The sequence below is a fragment of the Nomascus leucogenys genome, chromosome 2 (assembly GCF_006542625.1).
Source record: "Nomascus leucogenys isolate Asia chromosome 2, Asia_NLE_v1, whole genome shotgun sequence".
NCBI lineage: Eukaryota > Metazoa > Chordata > Mammalia > Primates > Hylobatidae > Nomascus > Nomascus leucogenys.
The window spans coordinates 116,912,344-116,937,814 of NC_044382.1; the positions used below are offsets into that span (position 1 = coordinate 116,912,344).

At 34.6% G+C, this 25,471-nt stretch overlaps 1 protein-coding gene and 1 pseudogene across 2 annotated transcripts in view; one reads left to right on the forward strand and one right to left on the reverse strand.

Annotated features, from left to right (window-relative positions):
- Positions 1-25,471, forward strand: part of FER (FER tyrosine kinase) — a 452,653-nt gene that overhangs the window by 137,888 nt on the left and 289,294 nt on the right. The window contains exons 10-11 of one of the 2 annotated variants that reach the window (XM_030817480.1): positions 9,417-9,606; positions 9,721-10,202. In XM_030817480.1, the coding sequence (XP_030673340.1) occupies positions 9,417-9,606; positions 9,721-9,753 (223 nt within the window). In that variant the 3' untranslated portion in view covers positions 9,754-10,202. Of the gene's footprint in view, positions 1-9,416; positions 9,607-9,720; positions 10,203-25,471 lie in introns of those variants that run through there. The other variant, XM_030817473.1, reaches the window with a different exon arrangement.
- Positions 6,095-6,382, reverse strand: LOC115836364 (annotated as a pseudogene).

A 25,471-nucleotide genomic window follows, 5' to 3' on the forward strand; every position in this document is an offset into this window, starting at 1 on the left:
CATAGCTTCTGTCTTTTTGATCATATCATTTGCTTGATCTTATGATTTTAACAGCATTCTTTAGAGAATAAGTTAGCAGGGGTAGGTATGCCAAGCTTTTCAGGGGATGAGACCTGTTTAACCCAACTCCTGTTAACCTTTGTTACCATGGAGTTTTTATTGTTAAAGTCAAGGTATAATCTTGAAAATGTTAAGTATATTTATATGACTAAAGAGTTACTGCTAAATTTCATTAAATGCAGACATTGGTAGGGTTGAAGTTTGCCTTTGAATTATATGTTAACAGATTTTGCTAAACACATAGTCTGAAAGGGATTCCAGGGCAAATGTTTGCATTTTAATTTCTTAATATTTCTTGAATATTTCCTTTTATTGTGTACATGTGTATGTATCTACACATGTATGTTTAAATATGCATATATAATTAAAAGCGATTTTTATCTAGTTTTAATAATAAGCTTACATTATCTTTACTTCTCAACACTGTTAGTTTCGTGTACTATTACTTAAGACTACATTTCTTCCTGAATGTCAAAAATAGTCTATGTTAGATATTTACATTCTTTAATTATTTTTAAATTAATGGAATTATATTGAATGTTTACTTAATAGAAATAACAGTATTTGTCATATCAAAATATGAGACTAAAACCGAATTTTTATAATTTGAATTTAATATGTCCATGTCTCTAAAACATCTAATGACAGTGAAAAAATAAATTATATGATAAATCATTTGATAGCTTTGATTCCTATAACTGAATAATATGAAGTGAAAAGTAAACTACAAGAATGGCTTTTATGTGATTTTAAATTGACACATTAGCAAAAACAGAGTCCAAGCTTATATAAGTAATGCGGGTCTTAGCTGAAATGTAGCTGTCACAGAATTTTATTTAAAAAATACAGAATGAAAGGAGTAAAACCAACCATTTGAAATTTTTATAAAAAAATTTTAATGTATTAAATGCACTAAATATGCTAAATTAAATACCTTTAGTGTACTTGGTGCATTTAGTATATTTAATACACTAAAATTTTGTATTGTATAATATACACTAAATATACTTTAATCCAACACAGAGTATCAGTCTAGTGTATATACCTTCACTCATTACTTCTAAAGCCTGTTTATTCAAATGGAAATAATACCAATCTTTTCCTGATTTGTGGTCCTTGACTTTTGTATTAGAAAAAAGTTATGGGAAAAAATACCAAGCATATGTCATTTATGACTTGGTGGCATAAAGAGCTAGTGATGTTACTGTTGGTTTGAATGCTTGGTTTGATTTACAAAAAGTAAATGATTATTTAATTTTGTATTGTCTTAACCTGTTTTATACCATTATCACTTAGTATTTAAAAATACCTTATATATTACAAAATCATAGAGCCATGCAGAATCTTAAGAGATCATTTGATTTAGCCTCACTGCCTTTCAAACAATGTGACATATGAATTCCAGAAATTTTAAGAGACTTGCAAAATGTCACATCTAGCTCCTGGTAAAGGTAAGACTTAATAATCTAGAATAGTGTTCTAGTTTTGAAATTCAGGAACCTTTCTTTTCTTCCTTTGGCTCAGAGTTTTTGAATTATGTGATTTAAAAAAAACATGCTATGTAAATAGGGAATTCATTCAACAATGTTGATTGTGCATTTACTAGATGCTGTGAATGCAGTGAGAGGTAAGACATGTATGGTCACATGGCTCATGAAACTTACACTTTTGTGGAGGAAACCAATATAAAATTAAAATAATTACCAGTTATGATCATTGCTATGAAATAAGGGTTCAGATAGAAGAATAACAGAGGAACAGCTACTTAAGAAGGATGGTCAGAGGTCTCCTAGGAGATGGGCAGAGGTACCCTGCATGTGAACAGTGCATGGAAAGAGTGTTCAGAGATAGGAAGTAGCACATGCAAGGGTCCTGGAAGCTTCCACATTTTAAATTTATTTATGGCCTCCTATGCATCATGTACTAAATAATCATACATTTACTATAATTTCTACTTACTGAAGTATGTATTGCTTGTTTGCTCAATGGTATTATAAACATAACATAATTGTATAGTATTTTACATAGTGAGACCAGCAATACATTTTTTTCAGTAATTATTGAACAAAAGGAACATGTTCGTATATGAGAGATTATGTCATAGATAAAGGCTGAAATGGGATTAATTGGAAGAAATGAATTTCTCTAATTGATTTCATGATCAGACATGTTGATTTTAAAATGTTAGGACTAGAGGCATACACCCCCTGCAAGTCTCATTATCCTTAAAAACCACTAAAAATCAAAACCAGGAAATTTACATTTTAATCTTATTCTTGGTATTAGGATAGTGTCTCTGAGTGTCTAATTGATTGCCAGTATGGTACAATACAGTAGAAACTTTCAAGTCCTGAAGGGGAATAAAAAAGACCTTCCTCCAAAACAGATTATTTAGGTAGGAGCCCAAGACATATGACAGGATAAAAACCTCACCTCAGTTAGTATAACCACTATGGAGAACAGTTTGGAAGTACCTGAAAAAACTAAAAACAGAGCTACCATGCCATCCAGCAATCTCACTGCTAGGTATATACTCAAAAGAGAGGAAGTCGGTATATCCAAAAGATATTTACACTCCCATGTTTATTGCAGCACTATTCACAATAGTCAGAGTCGGAAGCAACCTAAGTGTCCATCAACAGACAAAGGAAATGTGGTACCTATACACAATGGACTACTATTCAGCCATTAAAAAAAGAATGAGATCCTGTCATTTTCAGCATGGATGGCACTGGAGGTCATTATGTTAAGTGAAATAAGCCAGGCACAGAAAGACAAACTTTGCATGTTCTCGCTTATTTGTAGGAGCTAAAAATTAAAACATTTGAACTCCTGGAGATAGAGAGTAGAAGGATGGTTACCAGAGGCTGGGACGGGTAGTGGGAAGTGCTGGGCAGATGAATGAGACCTAATATTTGATAGCACAACAGGGTAACTGTAGTCTATAATAATTTAATTGTACATTTTAAAATAACTAAAAGAGTATAATAGGATAGTTTGTAACAAAGGATAAATGCTTGAGGTGATGGATACCCACTTTACCATGATGTGATTATAACACATCGCATGCTTTTATCAAAATATCTCATGTACTTCATAAATATATACACCTATTATGTACCTACGAAAATAATGAAAAAAATTCCTCACCTCACCGGAGGAAGCATGATGTAGCAGCGGTGATACATGCTTTTTAATTAATTTTTTTATTTTGAGATCATTATGGATTGACATTTAGTTGTTAGAAATAATACAGAGAGATCCAGTGTACCCTATACTCAGTTTCCCTCAATGGTAGCATCTTGTAAAACCATAAAATAATATCACAACCCAGATACTGATATTATAGAGTTAAGATACAGAGCATTTCCATCACTACAAGGATCTCTCATGTTGTATACTTTTATAGCCACACTTCCTTCAGTCCATCTACCTCCTTAGTAGCCCCTAGAAACCATTAGTCTGTTTTTTCAAGAATGTTATATAAATGGAGTCATGTTGTATGTAACCTTTTGGCATTGGCTTTTTACTCAGCATAATTCTTCAGAGATTCATCCAGCTACTTTCATTCCTTTTTACTGTTGAGTAATACAGTGTTCCATGGTATGTGTATCAGTTTCTTAGGGCTGCTGTAATAAAATACTGCACAGTGGGTAGTTTAAAGCAACAAATTTTATTTATTAAATTTATTCTCTCTCAGTTCTGGAGGGTAAAAGTATGTAATGAGGTGTTGGCAGTGTTGGTTCCTTCTGAGAACGCCAAAGGAGAATCTGTTTCATACCTGTCTCCTAGCTTCTGGTGATGGCTGACAATCCTTGACATTCCTTGGTTTGTAGAAGGTTTACTCTAGTCTCTGCCTCTTTCTCCATATGACCCTCTGCCTGTGTATCTCTTCTCTGTATCCAAATTTTCCTCTTCTTATAAGGGCAACAGTCTTTTCCATTAATGGCCTATCCTATTCCTGTATAATCTCATCTTAACTACATCTGAAACAACCCTGTTTCCAAATAAGGTCACATTCTGAGATTTCAGGCATTAGGACTTGAGCATATCTTCCTGGGGGATACAATTCAACCCCTAACAGTGTGGATATACCACAATTTGTCTAATTATTCACCCTTTGAAGCATGTCTGGTTTGCTTCTAGTTTGGGGTTAGTACAAATAAAGGTCTCCAAACATTTATGTATAGGTTTTTATGTGAGCATAAGTTATAACTTTTCTGGAGTAACTGCCTAGGATCACAGTTGCTAATTGTATGGTAATTGCATGTTTAGTTTAGTTTTGTACTATTATACATTTCCACCAACAATGTGTGAGTGATCCAGTTTTTTCTCATCCTTGCCGGCATTTGGTATTGTCACTTTTTCACTATGTTATATTTGAGCCATTCTAAAAGATGTGTAGTGATATCTCATTGTTGTTTTAATATGCATTTCCCTAATGAATGATGTTCTGGAACATCTTTTCAATGTGCTGGTTTGTCATTTGTATATCCTGTTTTTGTGAAATACCTGTCCAGCTCTTTTGCTCATTTTCTAATTGGGTGTTTGGTTGTTTTGTTTTGTTTTGTTTTTTTACTCTTGCACTCTTTATATATTCTAGACCTTTATATAGTCTAGTTCTTTATATATTCTATTTCTTTGACAAATATGTCATTTGTAAATAGTTTTCTCCCAGTGTTTACCTTGTCTTTTCATCTTCTCAAGAGACAGGGTCTTTCATAGAACAAAATTTTCTAATTTTAAAGAAGTCCATCTTAGGCTGGTCCGAAGAGTGGATAACTCAATTGATTGTTCACAGTCAGTTATAGATTGAACTCCTTGTTTTACTCCTTCTCCCATTGTCACTACTGCACTTGACTAGTCTTTAAAAAAAAGTCCATTTTATTTCTTTTAAGATTTGTGGTTGGGGCTTTGGTGTTAAGTCTAAGTAGTCTTTGCCTAGTCCTAGATCTCAAAGGTTTTTTTCTGTTTTGTTTGTTTTTTTTTCTAAAAGTTTAATAGTTTGAGATTTTACATTTAAATCTGTTAACTCTTTTCTGCAGAGTCAGTACATTCTATTAGTCCTAGATCTCAAAGGTTTTTTTCTTTATTTTTTTTTCTAAAAGTTTAATAGTTTGAGATTTTACATTCGAATCTGTGTTAACTCTTTTCTGCAGAGTCAGTACATTGTATCTTCCTAGAAGTAGGAGGTCTTGTGATGCAGTTTTATAATCTGGCCAAAATGTCTCACAGAAGCAGACATAGTAATGAGGATACCACATGGAAACAATAGCAATAAGAACAAAAACATCCCACAGACAGCATGTTCAGCATTCTAGGTGACAGTGTCCCCATAAGTCTCCCCCCATATTTGTGTGAGCGGCTGAATGACTAACAGGAGCAAGACTAAAGGCAACTGTGTGGGGCAAGCAAAAGGAAAGGAAAAAAAAGGCCTTATGGTCATAAGAGCTTGCTCTTGGATGGTTCTAAGAGCATAAAAACCAATGAATAGTCATCTTTTAAAGAAAGTGTTCCTACTTGCAGTGGAGGACTCCATGAACAGATATTTAAATAATAAATAAAACTGGTAGGGGGCTGTATTAGTCTGTTTTCACACTGCTAATAAAGACATACCCAAGACTTGGTAATTTATAAAGGAAAGAGGTGTTTTTTTTTGTTTGTTTGTTTTTTTTACCTGCATCATAAATTTTATTCCTGATGTGGGACAGATTCCTTCCATCTCCAAATGAATCACATGCTGCCCTGGAAAGACCTAGGAAACTCTTCCACCATCTCCAGGGAAGTAGCAAGAAAGGCAGGTGCTGGGGACTGGAAGGCTTTGAAGTTTCCCAGCCTGCTTTTTCTCACCTTCTCAACAGAGGATAGCTGTTCTCTATTATTCCTCTCATCTGCTCATCCCTTAAAAACCCCCACAAAACCATCATTAGTAAACAAACAAACAAAACCTCTTCAAGTATTGGGCGTTAGGGGTTCAGGCTGGGACTTGGGGTCACCAATGAAAGAGGAAGCGGGGGAAGAGGAGGAGGAGCCATCACTGTTTCTGCTGCAGCGGTTCCTTCCTTGCTGCATCCTGTAGCAACTGTTTGTGGACCTCGTCTGCTGGTAACTGCATGTATCGGACCACTGACCCCTGAATGAAGCAGTTCTTCACTGATAACCTACGAGGATATTTCTCAGGGTCTGTGACACTAATATTAGTAGGTTTAATGTTGAGATACTGATCCACAGAATGGAGGGTTCCACAGATGCTCAGGTCATTCTTGAGTTCCACGACCACATGCTTGCCCACAAGGGACCTGAAAAAAGAACAGAAGAGCATGGTGCTGGTGCCGCGGGCTGCACCAGAAAGAGGACAGGGGAAAGGAAAGAGGTTTAATTGACCCACAGTTCCACATGGCTGGGGAGGCCTCACAATCATGGTGGAAGGTGCAGTGGAAGCAAGACGCATCTTACATGGCAGCAGGCAAGAGAGAGAGCGCATCTGCAGGGGATCCCCCCTTATGAAACCACCAGATCTCATGAGACTTATGTACTGCCGCTAGAACAGCACAGAAAAGACCCACCATCATGATTCAATTACCTCCCAACAGATCCCTCTCATGACACGTGGGAATTATGGGTGCTGCAATTTGAGATTTGGATGGGGACACAGCCAAATCATATTGGGCTATTCAGGTTCCCAGTGAGGATTAGAGAAAATGGATTGTTGCAGTTAGAGAATCAGTTATTAGTGATTTTTAAAAATTTTACAAATGTTTTAGAATCATTTTGGAAGATCCCATTTATTATCCAGGGTAAAATAAAGGTGAAATAACAGTAAGGCATACAGATCGGAAACATCATAAGTCATTTGTTAAAATTAAGCTGTTTCTCTAAACTTGAGAATGTATATGACTTGAAATCTTTTTTTCAAAATTTTAACTTTTTATAATGGTTTAATCTTTTCCTTTTAGATGAACGTAAAATGTATATGTTGTCTATCAGGGTTTGTATTACTTTCGTCTTGCTGCTGTAGCAAATTGCCACAAATACAGTAGCTTAAAACAACACAGATTTATTCTCTTATAGTTCTGGAGGTCACAAGTCAGAAATCAGTTTTACTGGCCTAAAACTATGGTATTTGTAGGGCTGGTTTCTTCTAGACACTCTAGGGGAGAATTTGCTTCCTTAGCCTTTTCCAGTTTCTAGGGGCTGTCCTCATTACTTCACTCTTGGTCCCAAGTTACACTGCCTTTTCTTCTACCGTTTCCATTGTCACATCACCTTTTCTGACATTGTTCATCTTGCCTCCTTCTTATAAGTATTCTTATGATTACACTAGGTTCACCTGGATAATATAGGATAATCTGACATCTCAACATCCTTAACTTAATCATATCTGAAAAGTTTCTTTGCCATGTAAGCTGAAAAACACTACAGTTTCTGGGCATAAGGATTTGGTTATCTTTTGGGGGATATTATTCAGCTGACCGTAGGTTTAAGAGAGTAAAATGTATATTATTTACTTCCATAAATAAATGTTTTTGAATTATATTCAGATGTTCAGTTAATGTTTACTTGCTTTGTGCCTTGTCATTTCTGATTTCATTTTGCAAAGTTCATTTTTATTCTTTTAATTTTTTTTTATTTTTCCTGGTAGTCTTTATGAAATTTGTTTGTGTAAAATTACTGTAACAGTATTACTTTAGAGTATTATTATCTTGAAGTATACCTCCCTGTTGATTTTGCCCACATTTTTGAAATCATTCACCTTTTTATGACTGATATTCCGGATGTACATGAAAATATATTTTTCCACTTTACCTTGTATGTTTTAAATTATTTCTTGTATTGTTGTCATTGTTGGAGTCTTTTTTTGTTTTTTCTTGGTAGCTAGGACATACAAAGAGGAAACCCTCTGGAAGCTTTAGGTACACAGTGGGTGCAGTCTTTTCCAGGACCTGGTCCTTATAAATTTATGTTCACTAAAGTGATTCTTTTAAAAAATCAACTTTCTCTCAAGAGATTACTGAGAAATCAGAAATGCCAATTTATTATTAAAAAGAAGTTACTAACTAATAAATAAACCAGCATGAATTTATCAAGAAGTCTGTGTGGATTTAGAACACAGATCACAGAGTGTTGAATGATAATGATGTAAATACTGATTACCATTTATTGAATTCCACTGGAGAGGTCTGTCTTCTGGATTTTACTAGGTCTCTTACAAATGTTCTTACTCATTAGTTTTACTTTTCTTAGACTTTTTTCTCTACTGTTAGGACACTCACCTGAAACTTGTTACAATAAGGAGATTACAGCTTTCTTTATAGCAGTCACTGAGATTTGCACTGTGCTCAATTAAGTTGGAATTTAGTTTTCAAAATATTGATCAGCATCATATGTATAAATGAATCTCTCTTAGTGTGGGTTACTTTTGCCTGTGAATATTTATTCAGTTTGTGTTGAGCCTTATAGTTTAAATTTAAGAAGATAATATTTTCTGACCTTATTTTCCAATTTTGACATTTTCTCTAATTTATAATCTATTGTCTCTTACATATTAATAACTTACTTTCAGCAGTGCGTGGCACAGTCCTTTTTGGAAATTATTGTAATATATAGTGTGGGCTATTTCCAGAAGTACCTACCACCACTACCTGTTGACCTGTGGCTTCAATGTGGGTGAATTAGTTTGAAATTCCCATTGAAGGCAGCCTCCAAGGGTTAAAAAGTCACAGTAAGACAACCTGTGGCCTTGTACTCTAAAGGAGGGTTGAGAAAGTCTACTGTGTTTATATTGGAGACATTGGAAAGATTTGGGGACTGTTGTTTTACACATTCCCCCAATTACATCTTAGCCCTTAGTCCTTGTCATAGTAGTTTCACTTGCCTCCAGACACACATCCCTCACAACATATACACAAGCTTGGTGTCCAGACTGTCACCTTGATTTTATTTATTTTACCCTAGGCACAGATCTGACCCTAGCTATATTGCCTTTGATACTTAAAGTAAATTGAAGATTCTGCTTCGTTATTTTAATTCATTCTAGGCCCTACACCTCTGGACCTAAGTGTCTACTCTGTGAGGTATATGGTTTAGCTAAAATAAAATGAATGCCATAGATCATAATATATTTGAAAGCATCTTGAATTTGGATTTGACTCCAAACACTTCATTGTATTTTGTTAATGCTAGCATGTAATAAATACTGTGATAACTTAAAATCTGCTTAGTTTCATATGTTTTATGATTCTAAAGAGCTCTTATAAAAATGAAATCAAAGAAAAGCATAATTTACATATATGAGGTTTCCTTAATGTCTTCTTAATGAAGTTGAAATCATTTATATTTAATTTATTCTCTTTTAGTATTGTGCTTCTGCTAAGCCAAAAGCAGGCACTTGAAGAACTGAAACAGTCAGTCCAGCAGCTGAGATGCACTGAAGCAAAGTTTTCAGCACAGAAGGAATTACTAGAGCAAAAAGTGCAAGAAAATGATGGGAAAGAGCCACCTCCAGTAGTAAATTATGAAGAAGATGCACGATCAGTTACATCTATGGTAAGCTAAAGAATAATCCAATGAGAAACTTGGAAGAGTAGTGTCTAGGTAATAAGTGAATACAAAAATTATTCCAATTTGCTATAACAAATTATTACTCTTGTTAATATGCAGGTCCTATTAAACTTGTTTGTAAATGCAAAATAGACTTGTCAGTCACCTCAGGTCACCTGGAGAGCACTTTCAGGAACCACCTGTAGAGTCAGAGGAAAAAGTTCTTCTCTTGCCTTCAAAACTGAAAGGAAAGACTGCAGTTGTTTTTATTCCTGGGAGACAGCAGGAAGGTAGGGTCTTATTCTTAAGAGAGAAGTCAGCAATAAGAAGAAAGCTATTTATTAATTTTTTTCTTCTTAAGTAGAATCTTATTTATCTGAGATTGCTGGTGTATTTATTGCTTTTAAAATACAAAATATTGATTTAGTTTAAGTTTTTTTCTGCTCATAAATGTGATCCTTGAACTACAATAAATACATTCAAATTCACCAACTTGAAATTCAACTTTATTTCATAGTTTTATTAACTGTTTAAGAATGCCTAGTATAAAGTCTTTCTTCTCTTCTTCTTTCCTTTCCTCTCCGCTCCTCTTTCTTCTCTTCTTTCCTCCCCTCTCTCCTCTTTCTTCTCTATTCTCCTCTCCTTTCCTTTCCTTCCTCTTTCCTCTTTCTCCTTCTTCCCTCCTTTCCCTCCCTTCCCCTCTCCTTCCTTCCTTCCTTCCTTCCTTCCTTCCTTCCTTCCTTCCTTCCTTCCTTCCTTCCTCTTTTTCTTTCTCTTTCTCTCTTCCTCTTTTCTCCCTCTTTCTTTCTCTTTCCTTTTTCTATTATCTGTCTATTGATCTATCTATCTGTATACGTATGTTGGTGGCTGTCACCAAGCGGTCATTCCCCACCCGTGACACCCACCCCCCCGCCCCCACACACATACCTGGGACATTTGGTAGTATCTCCAGACACTGTGATTGTCACAACGAAATCTAGTGGGTAGAGATTGGTGATGCTGGTAAACCTCTTAGAATGCACAGAACAGCCCCTCCCTTCACACTCCCAGCACAAAATTATCCAGGCTAAAATGTCAAAAGTGCCAAGGTTAAAAAAGTCTGAGCTATATCCTTGTCATTTCCTGTGGGTAACTTATAGAACTATTATAATTATGCTATAGCTGATATTTTAGTAATTTTTACTTTATGTGGTTCTAAATAGTATGATTTAAGTGGATTCGTATGTCTCCATAGGCAAAAAAAAAGACCGTATCTGAGAATACGGTAAATGTAGAAATGAATATGAAGTATTTAAACAATTGTGGTTATTACTATTACTGTTAAATATTAAAATTAAACTATTGTTGTTGTTGGTAATATTGAGCCATATTAATCTACACATCACTTTGTGAATTGTGAATTATGAATCCTTGCTCTCCTTCACTGTCCTAGCTATAAGGATCTCAGCACATGTACCAAGCACCCTATTAAATTGCCTTTCTTGCTTCATGATTCTTGATAAGTATCTGGCATATGTGTTCTTTCAAAGGAACTTTTGAAATGTTTTCCTTTTGTTTGGCTTTTGAATATCTTGTCTAGTAAATCTTTTGTTCACTGAGTGTGGTTTATAATATTTCCCTGTTACCATGAGGTTGTGGGATTGGTTATTTAAAGGGTTGGCTGGGCGCCGTGGCTCATGCCTGTAATCCCAGCACCTTGGGAGGCTGAGGTGGGTGGATCACAAGGTCAGGAGATCGAGACCGTCCTGGCCAACATGGTGAAACCCCGTCTCTACTAAAATACAAAAAAAAAATTAGCTGGGTGTGGTGGTGTGTGCCTGTAATCCCAGCTACTCAGGAGGCTGAGGTGGGAGAATCATTTGAGCCCAGGAGGTGGAGGTTGCAGTGAGCCGAGATCGTGCCACTGCACTCCAGCCTGGTGACAGGGCAAGACTCCATTTCAAAAAAAAAAAAAAAAAAAAATTGTGATCATCTGGAGTTTAATATTTCATAATCATTGAAGAAAAGTTTTGTTTAACTAATGAATAAATAATGTTTCTGAGGTAGTGTATAGTGTAGTTTAAGAGAATGAATTGCCTTCCGGCACCTTCAAGCTCTGCTGTCGTGTCCATTTATTCAATGGTGATAATACTTTATGTATTTTTACAAGATGGTGCTGCATATTTCATATTATCAAATTTATTTTAAATTGTTGAAATACTAATTATAAATTAGATCTTACCTATTTGCTGAAGCAATGCTTTTAGTCATTAAGGATTTTTTTGTAAAAGAATACCATAATATATGTAGTTTAAAGCAGTAAATTAATATTTTACAAATAAGACAGGGCATTCTTACAAATTAATGCCAATTAATGAGATTTTACAGCATTTTTTCAGAACAATTAGAAATGTTTACAATGCCCAATTCCTAAAACTTAAGAATACGTCTACATGTATCAGTGAAGCCTTTGTGTAATTCAGTTTTTCAATTAATAATTAGAATATTACTTTTCAGTTTACTTGGAAAAGAAAACAATCAAAGCTTTAGATGATTTTGTCCCCAAATGACTGTTTAAGCATTGCTTTTTGAATAGTGTTACAAGAAAAACCTGGAATTCACATAAGCAGTTCTATTGGTATTTTCTGTTTATAAATTCCATTGTCATAAATGGTATACAATTCAATAAGAGACTTATTTGAATATTGGAAGAAATGGAAGAACTCAAAATTAAACTGTTGTATCATGGAAAATTGTGAAAATTTGTGTAAATATTATTTGAGAGCAGGAGAGACAATAAATTATGTTCCATGATCTTAGTTAATGGCAGTGTTACTGATAATACCGACTCTTCGGTGGTGAATGCTTCTGTGGAAGAGTGCTTTAAGGAACTGTACCATTGAAATGTGCCATGCATTGGGTATTCTTATAAAGGTTCCAAATGATCAAATGTCTAATCAGGGTTGGGGTTGTATAGTCAAGTTCTTAGAAGTATTGATGTTTATTTTAGCTCTATGAGTCAATGAGAGTTAAAGCTCATTGTTATAGTTTGAACATTTGTTCTCTCCAAAACTCATGTGGAAATTTAATTGCCATTCTAAGAGTGTTAAGAGGTGGGACCTTTGAGAGGTGATTAGGTCAGGAGGGCTTCACCCTTATGGATGTAATTAATGTCTTTATAAAAGAGGGAGTTCGGCTCCCCTTTACCCCTTTGCCCACCTCCCCACCCCCACCATGTGAAACCAAAGGATTCTTTCCTTTTGGAGGATGCAGTCTTCAATGGTCCATCTTGGAATTGGAGATTGGGCTCTTTTCAGAGGCCAAGTCTGCTAGCACCTTGATCTTGGACTTCCCAGAAGTGTGAAAAATGAATTTCTTTCTTTTTTTTTCCTTCACAACTATACTAATGAGGAAAGCTGTGGTTATGCTAGATAAGTATGACGAATTAAGTAAGAGAGGGGAAGAGGAGGGAAGATGCATATAAGAAAGTGATTATGGTGATTAAAGAATTAAAGCTGGGTAATAAAGACAGAGGCCATCAAGAGAGGAATGGAGTGTTAGGAAAAGTGCTTTGAGGAGATAGGTTGTTAAATCAGGTGATTATGGCATAATAGGTTAGATAATAGAATCTTAAAATTTTGGAATTTCCTCTAGCCAGTGACAGTAAGCAGAATCAGAAATAAAAGTGAAGCATCTTCAATGACACACCTGTAAGGGAATATAATAAATAATAATAGCTTTGTGTCTACCACAGCAATAAAACTCTGCCATTTTATAAACTTTAATATTATTAAAAAAATAATTATGGTAGACTGGACATGGTGGCTCACACCTGTAATGCCAGCACTTTGGGAGGCTGAGGTGGGTTTACTGCCTGAGTTCAGGAGTTTGAGACCAGCCTGGGCAACATGGTGAAACCTTGTCTCTACAAATATATAAAAATTAGTTGGGTGTGGTGGCACGTGCCTGTAATGCTAAATACTCAGGAGATTGAGGTAGGAGGATTGTTTAAGCTGTGTAGTTTGAGGCTGCAGTGTGCCACGATTGTGCCACCGCACTCCAGCCTGGGTGACAGAGTGAGAGCCAGTCTCAAAATAAAATAAAAATAATTTTGGCCTATTAGTAGAGTAACCTTTAAAAACCATAAATCACTGTTTTACCTTATTTGCAAAGATTCACTCTACTTCTCTGAACTTAACAGAGTGTTTCTAAGGCTTAGGATAACATTGGAAAGATTAGTCTTTTCTGTTATACCATCAAGCTTATAGACTACTGGAGGGGAATAAATTCATTTGAACTTTGGCAGTACTCTATTAAAGAGGAAAAAATGGGCTATAAGAATACACATTTTTAGAGCATTTAGAGATAATATCTTTGAGACCATTGTAATTACAAAAGGAGAAGTACAATGATAATTTATGGAAGGTTTTCCTAGCAGTGTTAGTCATATTTATTTTGCTAGGCTGGCAGTAGTACTAGTCTGAGTTTTGTTGTATTGATTTGATTTGTGAGATTAGATAACTTCTTTATTTTCTCTGTGTATTTCCCATTAGTTTGTGGGATGTTAAGAAGTGTACCATGTTAAGAAGTGAGTTGCAGAATTTGAGTCACGTTGGGTGAAGCCAAAAGAAACAGTAATATTGACTGCAGGAACTTTCTAAGCCTTTAATATTAAATGTCCAAGAGGGGAAATAGTATATGGGATGCAGTGTTTCTGAAAATATTGTCCCAATTCCCTTTCAAGGAGCCTCCTGGGGGGACCATAGTGTAATGGAGCATACTTTGGGAAATGCTTAGTTAGAAGATAAATTCTTTCTTATTGAATTGGGATAATGACAGATTAAATGTTTAATAATTCTGAAGACATTTTGAATTGCCTATGTGTTCTTGAATTTAAGGATTATTTTATATAATACTTCAATTCTAGCTCTTTGGGGTAGAAGAATCTGCCTTCTGGGGCAAATTAGGAGGGTGAACTCTATTGACTCATAGTGACGAGAATATCAAAATTTTCTAATCTGCAAGTAAACATCAGCTGCTGACTTTCTTATTATATTTATTTATTTATTAAGAGACATGTTCTTCATTCTTTTTTTAGTTATCTGGTTGTAAGAATATAATAAATATTCAATCAGTATATGCTGAATTAAATAATTGGACTTTGTTTTCACTTCAGAGTAATCTGGTTATTTTACTTTATGACAATATATGCTTTGGACAAAACATACAATAATTTTTGTTGAAAGAATCTCCCTTGTATGTCAGATATATCTAGAATTGATGGCACCATAAAATGAATTTCTACTTTATTAATGTAATTAGCTAGTCTGTATGATAATTGCCTTTGTTTCTGAAATTGCAAATTTTGTTTAAGCCCTTTTGCTAGAGCAACACACAACATAGATTTTTCTTCTCTGCACGTTACTTAGTTTTGCTTAATTGAGCAGCAGTATCAGTAAAATCCTATTTTGTTATGTTTTCAACCAACATCACGTTTAATTTGTTGGCTAAAAATTGTCAGGCCAGGCGTGGTGGTTTGTGCCTGTAGTCCCAGCACTTTGGGAGGCTGAGGCCCGTGGATCACTTGAGGTCAGGAGTTCGAGACCAGCCTGACCAACATGGTGAAACCCTGTCTCTACTGAAAATACAAAGATTAGCCAGACGTGGTTAAGATTCCTTAACCTTTCTGAATTTTCTTTTCCATAGAGGGAGGAAATGAATATATACCTTTTTTGCCTTACAGGATTTCTGTGACACTGAAATGAGATAATGTGTATAAACATATTTTATGTATTATAAAATCCAGTAGAAAAACATCAGCTTCTATTTCAGTTTTTCCAAAAATGTACCTTAGTTTACAGGTAAATTAATTGATATTCACTGAGTTCTTAAGTATGAATTATAGATTTTCTGTAGAATTATTTTACATATTTCTTATTCGTAAAGGAAAAACCTTAATTTCTTTGGATAGGTAGTACGTGCACATGTACATGGGTCTAAGTGTCCTTTCTTAGAGTCCCAGTTCTCTTCCTTAGAGGTAATCTTCCAGAAGTGTTGTATGCAAATAAAAGCACAAGTGTAAATGATATGCCTCCTGTTCTTTTTACACAAATGTTAGAGCATACAACAGTAGTGTTCTCTATCTTGCTTTTTTACTTAATGCATCTTAGGTATAATTTTATAATAGTGAATGTACAGTTACTTCAGTTTTTTTTCATTTATTCATTCAAAAAGCAAATATTTATTGAATGTCTGGTGTCAGGTATCATTTTAGGTTTTGGGGATACAGTAGTGAACAAAATAGAATTTGTTTTCACTGTTATGGACCTTTTACTCTAATTGGAGGAGGCAGTCAATAATAAATAAATACATAGTATGTCATGTGGTGGTAAATTCTTTTGAAAAAAAAGCAAGATTGGGGGCAATAAGGCAATGAGTGCTAGGAGTTATTTTTATGCATAGTGTGGTTAAGGAAGGATTCCTTGATAAAGTGGCATTTGTGCAGATATCTGGAAGAACTGAGACAGCAAATGAGACTACTTGGGGTGAAAATATTTTAGGCAGTGGGAAGAGCAGATGAAAGGAGGAACCAAAGGGAAGCCAGTGTAGCTGAAGAGAGATAGGAGATAGGGTCTGAGAAGTAATAGGCAGTTAGATCGTAAAGTCATACAGACCCGTGTAGGACTTCAGTGCTAATTCATAGCGAAATTAGAAATCGTTGAGTATTCTGAGTGAGGGAGTGACATTTTTACATGGTTTTCAACTTTTTGTTGTAAAAACATCTTCAGTGAAAATCCTTATTATTGTGTGTAGTTTATGTGTAAGATATATTTTAGGTTTTGTTCAGCTTATATAGGTTTAGATTTTACTGTCAAAATAGTTGAAAAGTTTCTGAATCTGAGAACAATGTCAGTTATAGATATTAATTATAACATTAATACTTCAGTTTTGTAGATTAGTAAATTTTTGCTTCCAGCTTTTCTGTGGCATGAATTTTACCATGCTGAACTTCAGTGTCTTAATAAACCATTACTATTATTAAATTCTTGTATGGATCTGACACCTAAAGTGTATTTACAGTTGTATGTTATACTGTATATAAATTTCATATATAAATTTCTAACCTATAAAACAGGTAAGCTAGGAGGTGATTATGATTATAATCATTTTCCAAATGATTCAGGTCAAGATTCCATTGATCAATAGCCGTTTTTCTTTGGCTCATATAAATGAAGTCATTTCACATCACGTTAGCCAATGGATGATGCCAGAAACACTCTTTTTCATTAGGCCACAGTATCTGCAGTATCAGGAGAGAAAAAACAATGCTTAAACTTTCAAAGTGTTTTTTAGCTTATATTTTAACTGTTATCTGTGTTCATATTCATATGAAGTTGATATATACGCCAAAATGGAGTAAATAAAAATTAGATTTTCCATTTGGTTTTGGAAAGAACTATACATATATATTTCAAACTTATCTTTTAAATTATGAATTTCTTAATTTCTTGGCATAAACTAACTGGCCAGGGGTGAACTAGCCCTAGAAGGATATAAAAAAAGAGAGAGAAGATAAAGTTAGGTAAGAATTAAATATCTACTATGATTAATGCAAATAAAAAGAATTCCTCAGATTTATTTATTCAGTCACTTGGGATTCAACAGTGCTTAATGATTACTTACCACAGGATTATTATGTAATGGGGTTTTGTGGGAAAGGTGGGTCAAAAAGATTTAGAAGCTGTTACAGGATTTGGTTGGAGAGATGGAGCACAAGTAATTGATTTAATAATTAATTGAAAGTTGGCTGAATTTTTACTTGTGTGTATTTATACATTAAAACATTTTTTAAAGTTGTGTTTAGCAGTACCTATATGTATACTCAGTAAATGTTTATAGATGAAATGAATAGGTACAGAATTTCAAAAGCGGGTTAAAATTGATGTAACTCAATTTTTAAAATGGCTTAAATGTTAAAATTGTTTTCATCAAATATTTCCCACTTTATTAATAAGTAATTGTGGCAATGGTATTCTAACAGGGTGAAAAAATCTGTAATAGTTACAGAGATAATGAGTAATGAGTGGTTGTGATAGAATCTTTGCTCTAGGGAGAGCCCCAGCTATAGAGCCAGACTTCTTGGGTTTGAATCTTTGCCCCACCACTTAATTAAGTGCAGTGTGTAAGCCAAGTTATGGGACTTTTTCTGTCCCCATTTCCCAATGTGTAAAATGAGATTACTGTGTTACCCACTCTTGGGTTTGTTGCAGGAATAGTTAAGTTTATACATTTAAAGCATGCAGAACAGTGCTTGTCACTTAGTAAACTAGTATTGTCTAATATTTGATTATTTGATTAAACATCACAGAAGCAAGTTAATGTGTGTGCTTACTTTTTTGCTGGTCTTTTTTCCCTGTTCTTGGTATTATTTTTTCATTAAGCATAAATCCTTCCTTTTAAAAATGCAAACTATTAATTTTTAGGTGATAGGTAAGCATGTTTGGGGTCTACTCTTCCCTGTACTTGAAATATTGTTGTCTTTTAGCCACAATAGATTGGAAAACATTTTTTAAAAAACTGTCATGTAATTAACTTATGACTTATGCATTACCTTTATAATAGCCCTTTTACGACATTATTAGAGTTGATCAGCTAATTTTTCAAATATTTTTAGTGTTACTAGTTTATTAAAAGTCTGCTTTTTTCCTTTCTCATACATTATTAAAGTTTGTGTTTAAATTTTTACATGATGCAATTTTTATAAAAAATAGCACGTAATCCCACTCTTGTAATGTTACTTTTCTTTTACAGTTTAATTTGAATGAAAGAAAAAAATCCCTAAGTACAATTATATCTTAAGATTATTCATTACTAAAATAATATGTATATATATGTGTTTAAATTTGCTGTTATGGAAAATCATTAACAGCTTTTGATATTCATATTGCTTCCTTTTAACAATTCTCCTTTCTGCCATCTTATGTAATATCATGATTTTATTCATTCTACCAGTTGAAACTTGTTTTTTCCATTTCCTTTGGTCCCTTTCTCTCAGTATTGTTCAAAAGCTATCTTTCTAACAGTGGGGTAGGGTGGAAAAAATTTTGGGAATTGGAGTCAAATTATCCTGGGTTTAATTGCCTTTGGGTGGATTTTCACCCACTAAACTACAATATCTTCATCAGTAAAATCTAATTAATAATATACACTTCATAGGATTGTTGGATGAATTTATGAATGAATGTAAAAACAATATACAGCCCAGATACAATTAGGAAGGTGCTTAATGCACATTTGGTTTTTGTTCCTTTTCTTTCCCATTTTTCTCCATTTCCTTTTTCCCTCTTCTTTTGTCTCTTCCACCTTTCTCTCCCTCCTCTGCCTTCTCACTAAACACAATTAACCAACTTCTTTTTTTTTTTTTTTGAGATGGAGTCTCACTCTGTCGCTCAGGCTGGAGTGCAGTGGCGCAGTCGCGGTTCACTGAAACCTCTACCTCCTGGGTTCAAGCATTTCTTGGGCTCAGCCTTCCGAATAGCTGGGATTACAGGTGCCGCCACCACACCCAGCTAATTTTTTTGTATTTTTGGTAGAGACGGGCTTTTATCATCTTGGCCAGGCTGGTCTTGAACTCCTGACTTGGGATCCACCCGCCTCGGCTTCCCAAAGTGCTGGGTTTATAGGAGTGAGCCCCTGTGCCTGGCCACTGTGAACCAACTTCTGTAAGTATCTATTATGTGCCATGGATGTAGAGAACCTGGAGTAGTAGACAGAGTCTCTGCATTCTTAGATCTACATTCAGCAAGCAGAAAATTGCAATAAACAAATGATTAACAAGAAAACGTCAGATAGAACTAAGTACTCTGATGAAATTGATCATTAATATTCCTTAGGCTTCAGTATTTAACACTCAGTCTTCAGTTTGTTTTCTTTTCTTTGTATTCAGGTATCAGTGGATTTTTTTTTCTTTTGTCATGATTTAGACATCAATTGATTGACACCCAAATGTACATTTTCGAGAAAAATTGGGAATACTGGAATACCACTCCAGATAAAGACAAAAAATGAAAGCAGAGAGAAAGTTAAGTGATTTAAGCAAGTTCGTGCAGAAAAGGTTAAATGTAGTAAAACATTTTAGTTTATTGAGAACAATTTCATTATTATTTATATACCAGTTAGATTTTCTTCCTTTGATTTTCTTTTTTAGATTAACTGTTTACCTGGTAGAGGTAGTATTACCTGGCATTCATTTTGTGTTAATTAAAAAACAAAGACTTTGGACTATGATGATATAGCTTAATGCAGATATATTATTTGAGAAACTGAAGAGAAATTTAATTACCTGAAAAAGGAATAAAAGATATTTAAATGCATGGCTAATTTGCTGTAATAACTGTTAAAACAATTTTTAAAAACCTTTTTTCTTTCTTTACATTGCTATAACGAAATAATAACTTAGGAATGAAATTGCTAAAGAAATTTCTATTCATAGATTAATAGTTCTTGTTTCCTGCCTATACAATAGTTTTTGGGTGTTCATTAGAAAATATTAATAAATCAGTCAAAAGTAATTACTTGGCATATAAACCATCACATAACATGTTCAAGTCATTTTGTTACGATTTTTAAAAATAATTTAATTTTCTTCAACCTGAAAAAAGTCATTCTAACGTATACAATTTGGTTGCTAATCTCTCTATTAAACTGTATAGTGTTTGTTTTAAAATTTGTATTTGCTGAGGCAGGAGAATGCTGTGAACCCGGCGGGTGGAGCTTGCAGTGAGTGGAGATCGCGCCATTGCACTCTAGCCTGGGCAACTGAGTGAGATTCTGTCTCAAAAAAAAAAAAAAAAAAATTATATTTGAAGGCCAGGTGTGGTGGCTGGCTCAAGCCTGTAATCTCTGTACTTTCGGAGGCCAAGGTGGGTGGATTGCTTGAGCTCAGGGGTTCTAGACTAGCCTGGGCAACATGGAGAAACCCTGTATCTACAAAAAAATAAAAAATTAGCTGGGTGTGGTGGCACGTGCCTGTAGTCCTCAGGAGACTAAGGTGGGAGGATGGCTTGAGCCCAGGACGCAGAGGTAGTGAGCCAAGATAACACCACTGTTCTCCGGCCTGGGCAACAGAAGCAGACCCTGTCTTAGAAAACAAACAAAACAATTATTATTTGAAGATGTTCTATCTGGCGGCTTAATTGTGGGTAGATTTTTGACAATGTATGTAGTGAAGGATTTATATGTTTTTATCTCCAAAATCTTGTGTCTTGAATTTTGATAATTATTTTATGACATTGATTTCTTTAATTGAAAGTTTTTATAAAGAGAATATGTGAATGTTGTGATTTATTGCTTCATTTGGTACCAGATGAATTTTAAATCCGATTTTTTTATTATAGTATTATGCAGAAAGTTGTTTCTCATTATACATACTTAAAAGCTTAAGAATCCACTGTTAATTTTTTAAATCATCGGTTTACTTCGCAAATCACAGATGAAGGATGTGATCTGAAACTAAGGAGAGGTTTTCTCTATCACAATGTATCTAGAGATCTTTGAGAGTAGAGGCTAAGTTTTCTTGAAAATTCTCAAGGTTGTGTAAAAAAATCATTTGTTCCTTGGAAGGAGAAACAACTCATTCAAAAAGTATCAGTTACACATCTGTTCTATATTTAACTATGTGGTATATGTTGTTAGAGGACTGTAAGAAGAATATAAACAAATTCAGATGTTTAAATCTGCCTTCTTTTTGAAACTTGAATTAATGCTGTCATACCGGTGATGTTAGAAAAAAAACATTTGAACAGCTAGAAGGGTACCACATAGTTAAGAAACAATCTTTGGAGAGACTAATAGAGAAGAATACTTTGCTGAAGTAAACTCCAATGTGTATGTATTTATATATGTATCATATATATACTTATATCACATATATTAATAAAATAATATTTTGAGGAAAACAAAACTTTTTATGTTGGATAAATATCAATTTTTATTTCAAACTTGTGCTACATAAAGAGGAAATTTCAGATGTATTAAGTACTCAAATATTTTTAAAAAGCCACAAAACTACTAGAAGAAAATATTAGTGAGCATTTTCCTATGTTAGAAAATAAACTGAATTAAAATGCAGGATAAAAACTGGGAATAATATGTGCTGCTGTTGTGACAAAGTATAAATGTTTGTAAATATACAAGTAGATCATCCAGATTGGTTTAGAAAAAAGTAATGCACCAATTAAAAATGGACAAAGATTATGAATAAGATATTCATAATAGATTAAATATAAATTTTCGTAAGAATATTTAAAAACTTTTCAACCCACTGGTAATGAAAATAATGATTAAGAAATGCAATTAGAAAATAATGAACTATTAAACTTGTCTGTCATCATCTACAGTGGCTTCCTTCCAACCTGTTCTCTACTCTAGCCAAAGTTGTCTTTTAAAATTTCACATCAGCCAGTCTGGTTACAGTGGTCCCAACAAGAATGGATACAATGGCTTTTTATGACTTCCAGGCGAAACACCAAATTTCTTGACCACACTTAGCATAATTTCTCTATTCTTTGGGAGGCTTTTACTTTTTTTTTTAAAAAAAGGTTTGTTTAAAAATTTAATTTCATTTTAGATTCAGGAGGTATATATGCAGGTTTGTTACATGAATATATTGTACAATGGTGGGGTTTGGGCTTCTAGTATACCCATCACCCAAATAGTGAACATTGTACCACATAGGTAATTTTCAACCCCCTCCACTCCTCCCACTTTGCCCTTTAGGAGTCCCCAGTGTCTATTATTTTCAGCTTTATGTCCAATATACCCATTATTTAGCTCCTGCTTATAGGTGAGAACATATGGTATTTGATTTTCTATTTCTGAGTTTTTTCACTTAGGATGATGGATCATGGCCTCCAGCTCCATCTAGTTGCTGCAAAGGACATTATTTCATTATTTTTTATGGCTGCATAGTATTCCATAGTGTATATATACCGCATTTCCTTTATCCAATCAACTATTGGTGGATATTTAGGTTGATGCCATGACTTTGCTATTGTGAAGAGTATTACAATAAACATATGAGTGTAGGTGTCTTTTTGATATAATGATTTTTTTTTCTTTTGAGTAGATACCCAGTAGTGGGATTACTGGGTCAAATAGTAGTAGTTCTATTTTTAGTTCTTTGAAAAATTCTCCATATTGTTTTCCATAGAAGTTTAACTAATTTACATTCCCACCAACAGTGCATAACGTTTGCTTTTCACCACATCCACACTAACATCTGTTGTTTTTTTGACTTTTTCAAAATAGCCATTCTGACTGGCGTAAAATGATATCTCATTGTGGTTTTAATTTGCATTTCTCTGATGATTAGTGATGTTGAGCTTTTTTTCATATATTTCTTGGTCATGTGTATCTCTTCTTTTGAGAAATGTGTGTTCATGTCCTTTGCCCACTTTTTAATGGAGTTGTTCATTTTTTTCTTGTGTTGTTTCAGTTTCCTATAGATTCTGGATATTAGCACTTTGTTAGAGTCATAACTTGCAAATATTTTCTCCTGTTCTGTAGACTGTGTGTTTGTTCTGTTGATTATTTATTTTGATGTGTACAAACTTTCTAGTTTAAGTCCCATTTATCTATGTTTGTTTTTGTTGCATTTGCTTTTGGGGTTGTTGTCATAAATTCTTCATGTAGGCCAATGTCTGGAAGAGTGTTTCTTAGGTTTTCTTCTGGAATTTTTATAGTTTCAGGTTTATGTTTGAGTCTTTAATCCATCTCGAGTTAATTTTTGTATATGGTGAGATTTAGGGGTCTAGTTTTATTCTTTTGCATATTGCTAGCCAATTTTCAGAGCACCATTTATTGGATAGGGTAGCCTTTCCTCACTGTTTATTTTTGTCAACTTTGTCAAAGGTCAGTTGGTTGTAGGTAGATGGCTTTATTTCTGGATTCTCTGTTCTGTTTCATTGATCTGTGTCTATATTTGTACAAGTATCATGCAGTTTTAGTTATGATATGGTTTGGCTGTGTCCCCACCCAAATCTTATCTTGAATTGTAGCTCCCATAATTCCCACGTGTTGTGGCAGGTACCTGGTTGGAGATAATTGAATCACGGGGGCAGTTTCCCCCATACTGTTCTCGTGATAGTGAATAATTCTTACAGGATCTGATGGTTTTGTAAGGTTTCCTCTTTTGCTTGGCTCTCATCTGTCTTGTCTGCTGCCATGTAAGAAGTGCCTTTTGCCTTCTGCCTTCCACCATGATTGTGAGGCCTCCTCAGCCATTTGGAACTGTGAGTAAAGCCTCTTTTTCTTTATAAATTACCCAGTCTCAGGTGTGTCTTTATCAGCAGTGTGAAAACGGACTAATACAAGTTACTATAGCCTTGTAGTATAATTTAAAGTCAGGTAATGTGATGCCTCCAGATTTGTTGTTTTTGCTTAGGATTAAACAACAAATTTCATTAAGTGACCTGCCTAGAGGGTTTACCTTGTCTGGCCCCTACCATGGACTTTTTTTGTTTTTTTCTTGATACAGAGTCTCTCTCTTGTCACCCAGGCTGGAGTGCAGTGGCACAATCTTGGCTCACTGCAACCTCTATCTCCCAGGATCAAGAGATTCTCATGCCTCAGCCTCTCAAGTAGCTGGGATTACAGGTGCCCACCACCAAGCCTGGCTGATTTTTGTATTTTTAGTAGAGACGGGGTTTCGCCATGTTGGCCAGGCTGGTTTTGAACTCTGACCTCAGGTGATCCACCTGCCTCGACCTTCTAACGTACTGAGATTGACTACAGGTGTGAGCCACTATGCGTGGCCCTATGAACTCTTACTAATCTGAATGGATACTGGTTATAATCACAGACATGACGCTATGAAAGAAGAGCAAAACAAGAAAGGAAGATAGAAGGATTGAAGGCCTGGGAAAAAAATTTGGGGGTATTACCTGGGCTGGTTGTATCAATTCGGTTATGAACAAGTGTAGTTGGAGTAAGTAGCTATCAAGTGTGGTCTGAAATCTTACAGGTGAAGAAATTCTGACTGGTAAGTTCCAAGTTACAAATGGTAGAATGAGTTACTGAAGTTGAGCCTAGATGAGTACTTTTGGAGATGAAGCCATCCAAGGAACTTTGAGGCCTTGGGTATAAGAATCATTTATGATAATGTTGGGTGTTGAGCTGGAAAGAAAATAATCTTAAACTACTTGCCAAATACCTCAGTAAACAAAAGGGAGTGTCTGAGAGGTAGATGAGAGTATTGAGAATGTAAATATCCACAAATGGTTTCATTTATGCTATTATTATACCTACTGCATCTCTTATAATTATTTTCTATATAAACTTTTACTGCTTAACACAGTACCTGGCAAAGAGTAGGTACTCAATAAATTTTTTTTGAATATGCTTGATGTTGCGAAATGAAACCATCAGCATTTAGGTTGCAGTTTTTAGTTAAATGTGTGACTCACTCTACATATTCCTTGTATATAAATACCAAACAAAAACAAAACACTCAGCTAATGTATAAGGGGTAAATTAATCTAGAATCTGTGTGATAAAGTAATAAGCTCATAATTCTGATAGAAAGGAAAGGATGCAGAGTGATAGTCTTGACTAACACAGCTATCATTTGTAGATAGGCAAAGTAGAAATCTGGCATGCTGTGTTATTTAAGCAGGGCCAGAATGAACTATGTCCTCTAAAATATCTTAGCCACAACCACTACTTTGGAAAGCCTATTGGGCAGTGTCTACTAAAGAAGGAAATGTGCACACCCTGTGACTCAGTGTATCTGCTCCTGGATATGTACTCAATAGAAATACATACATATGTACTCAATAGAAATACATACATATGCTCTCAAAAAGGCATGTACAAGAATATTCACAGGAGCACC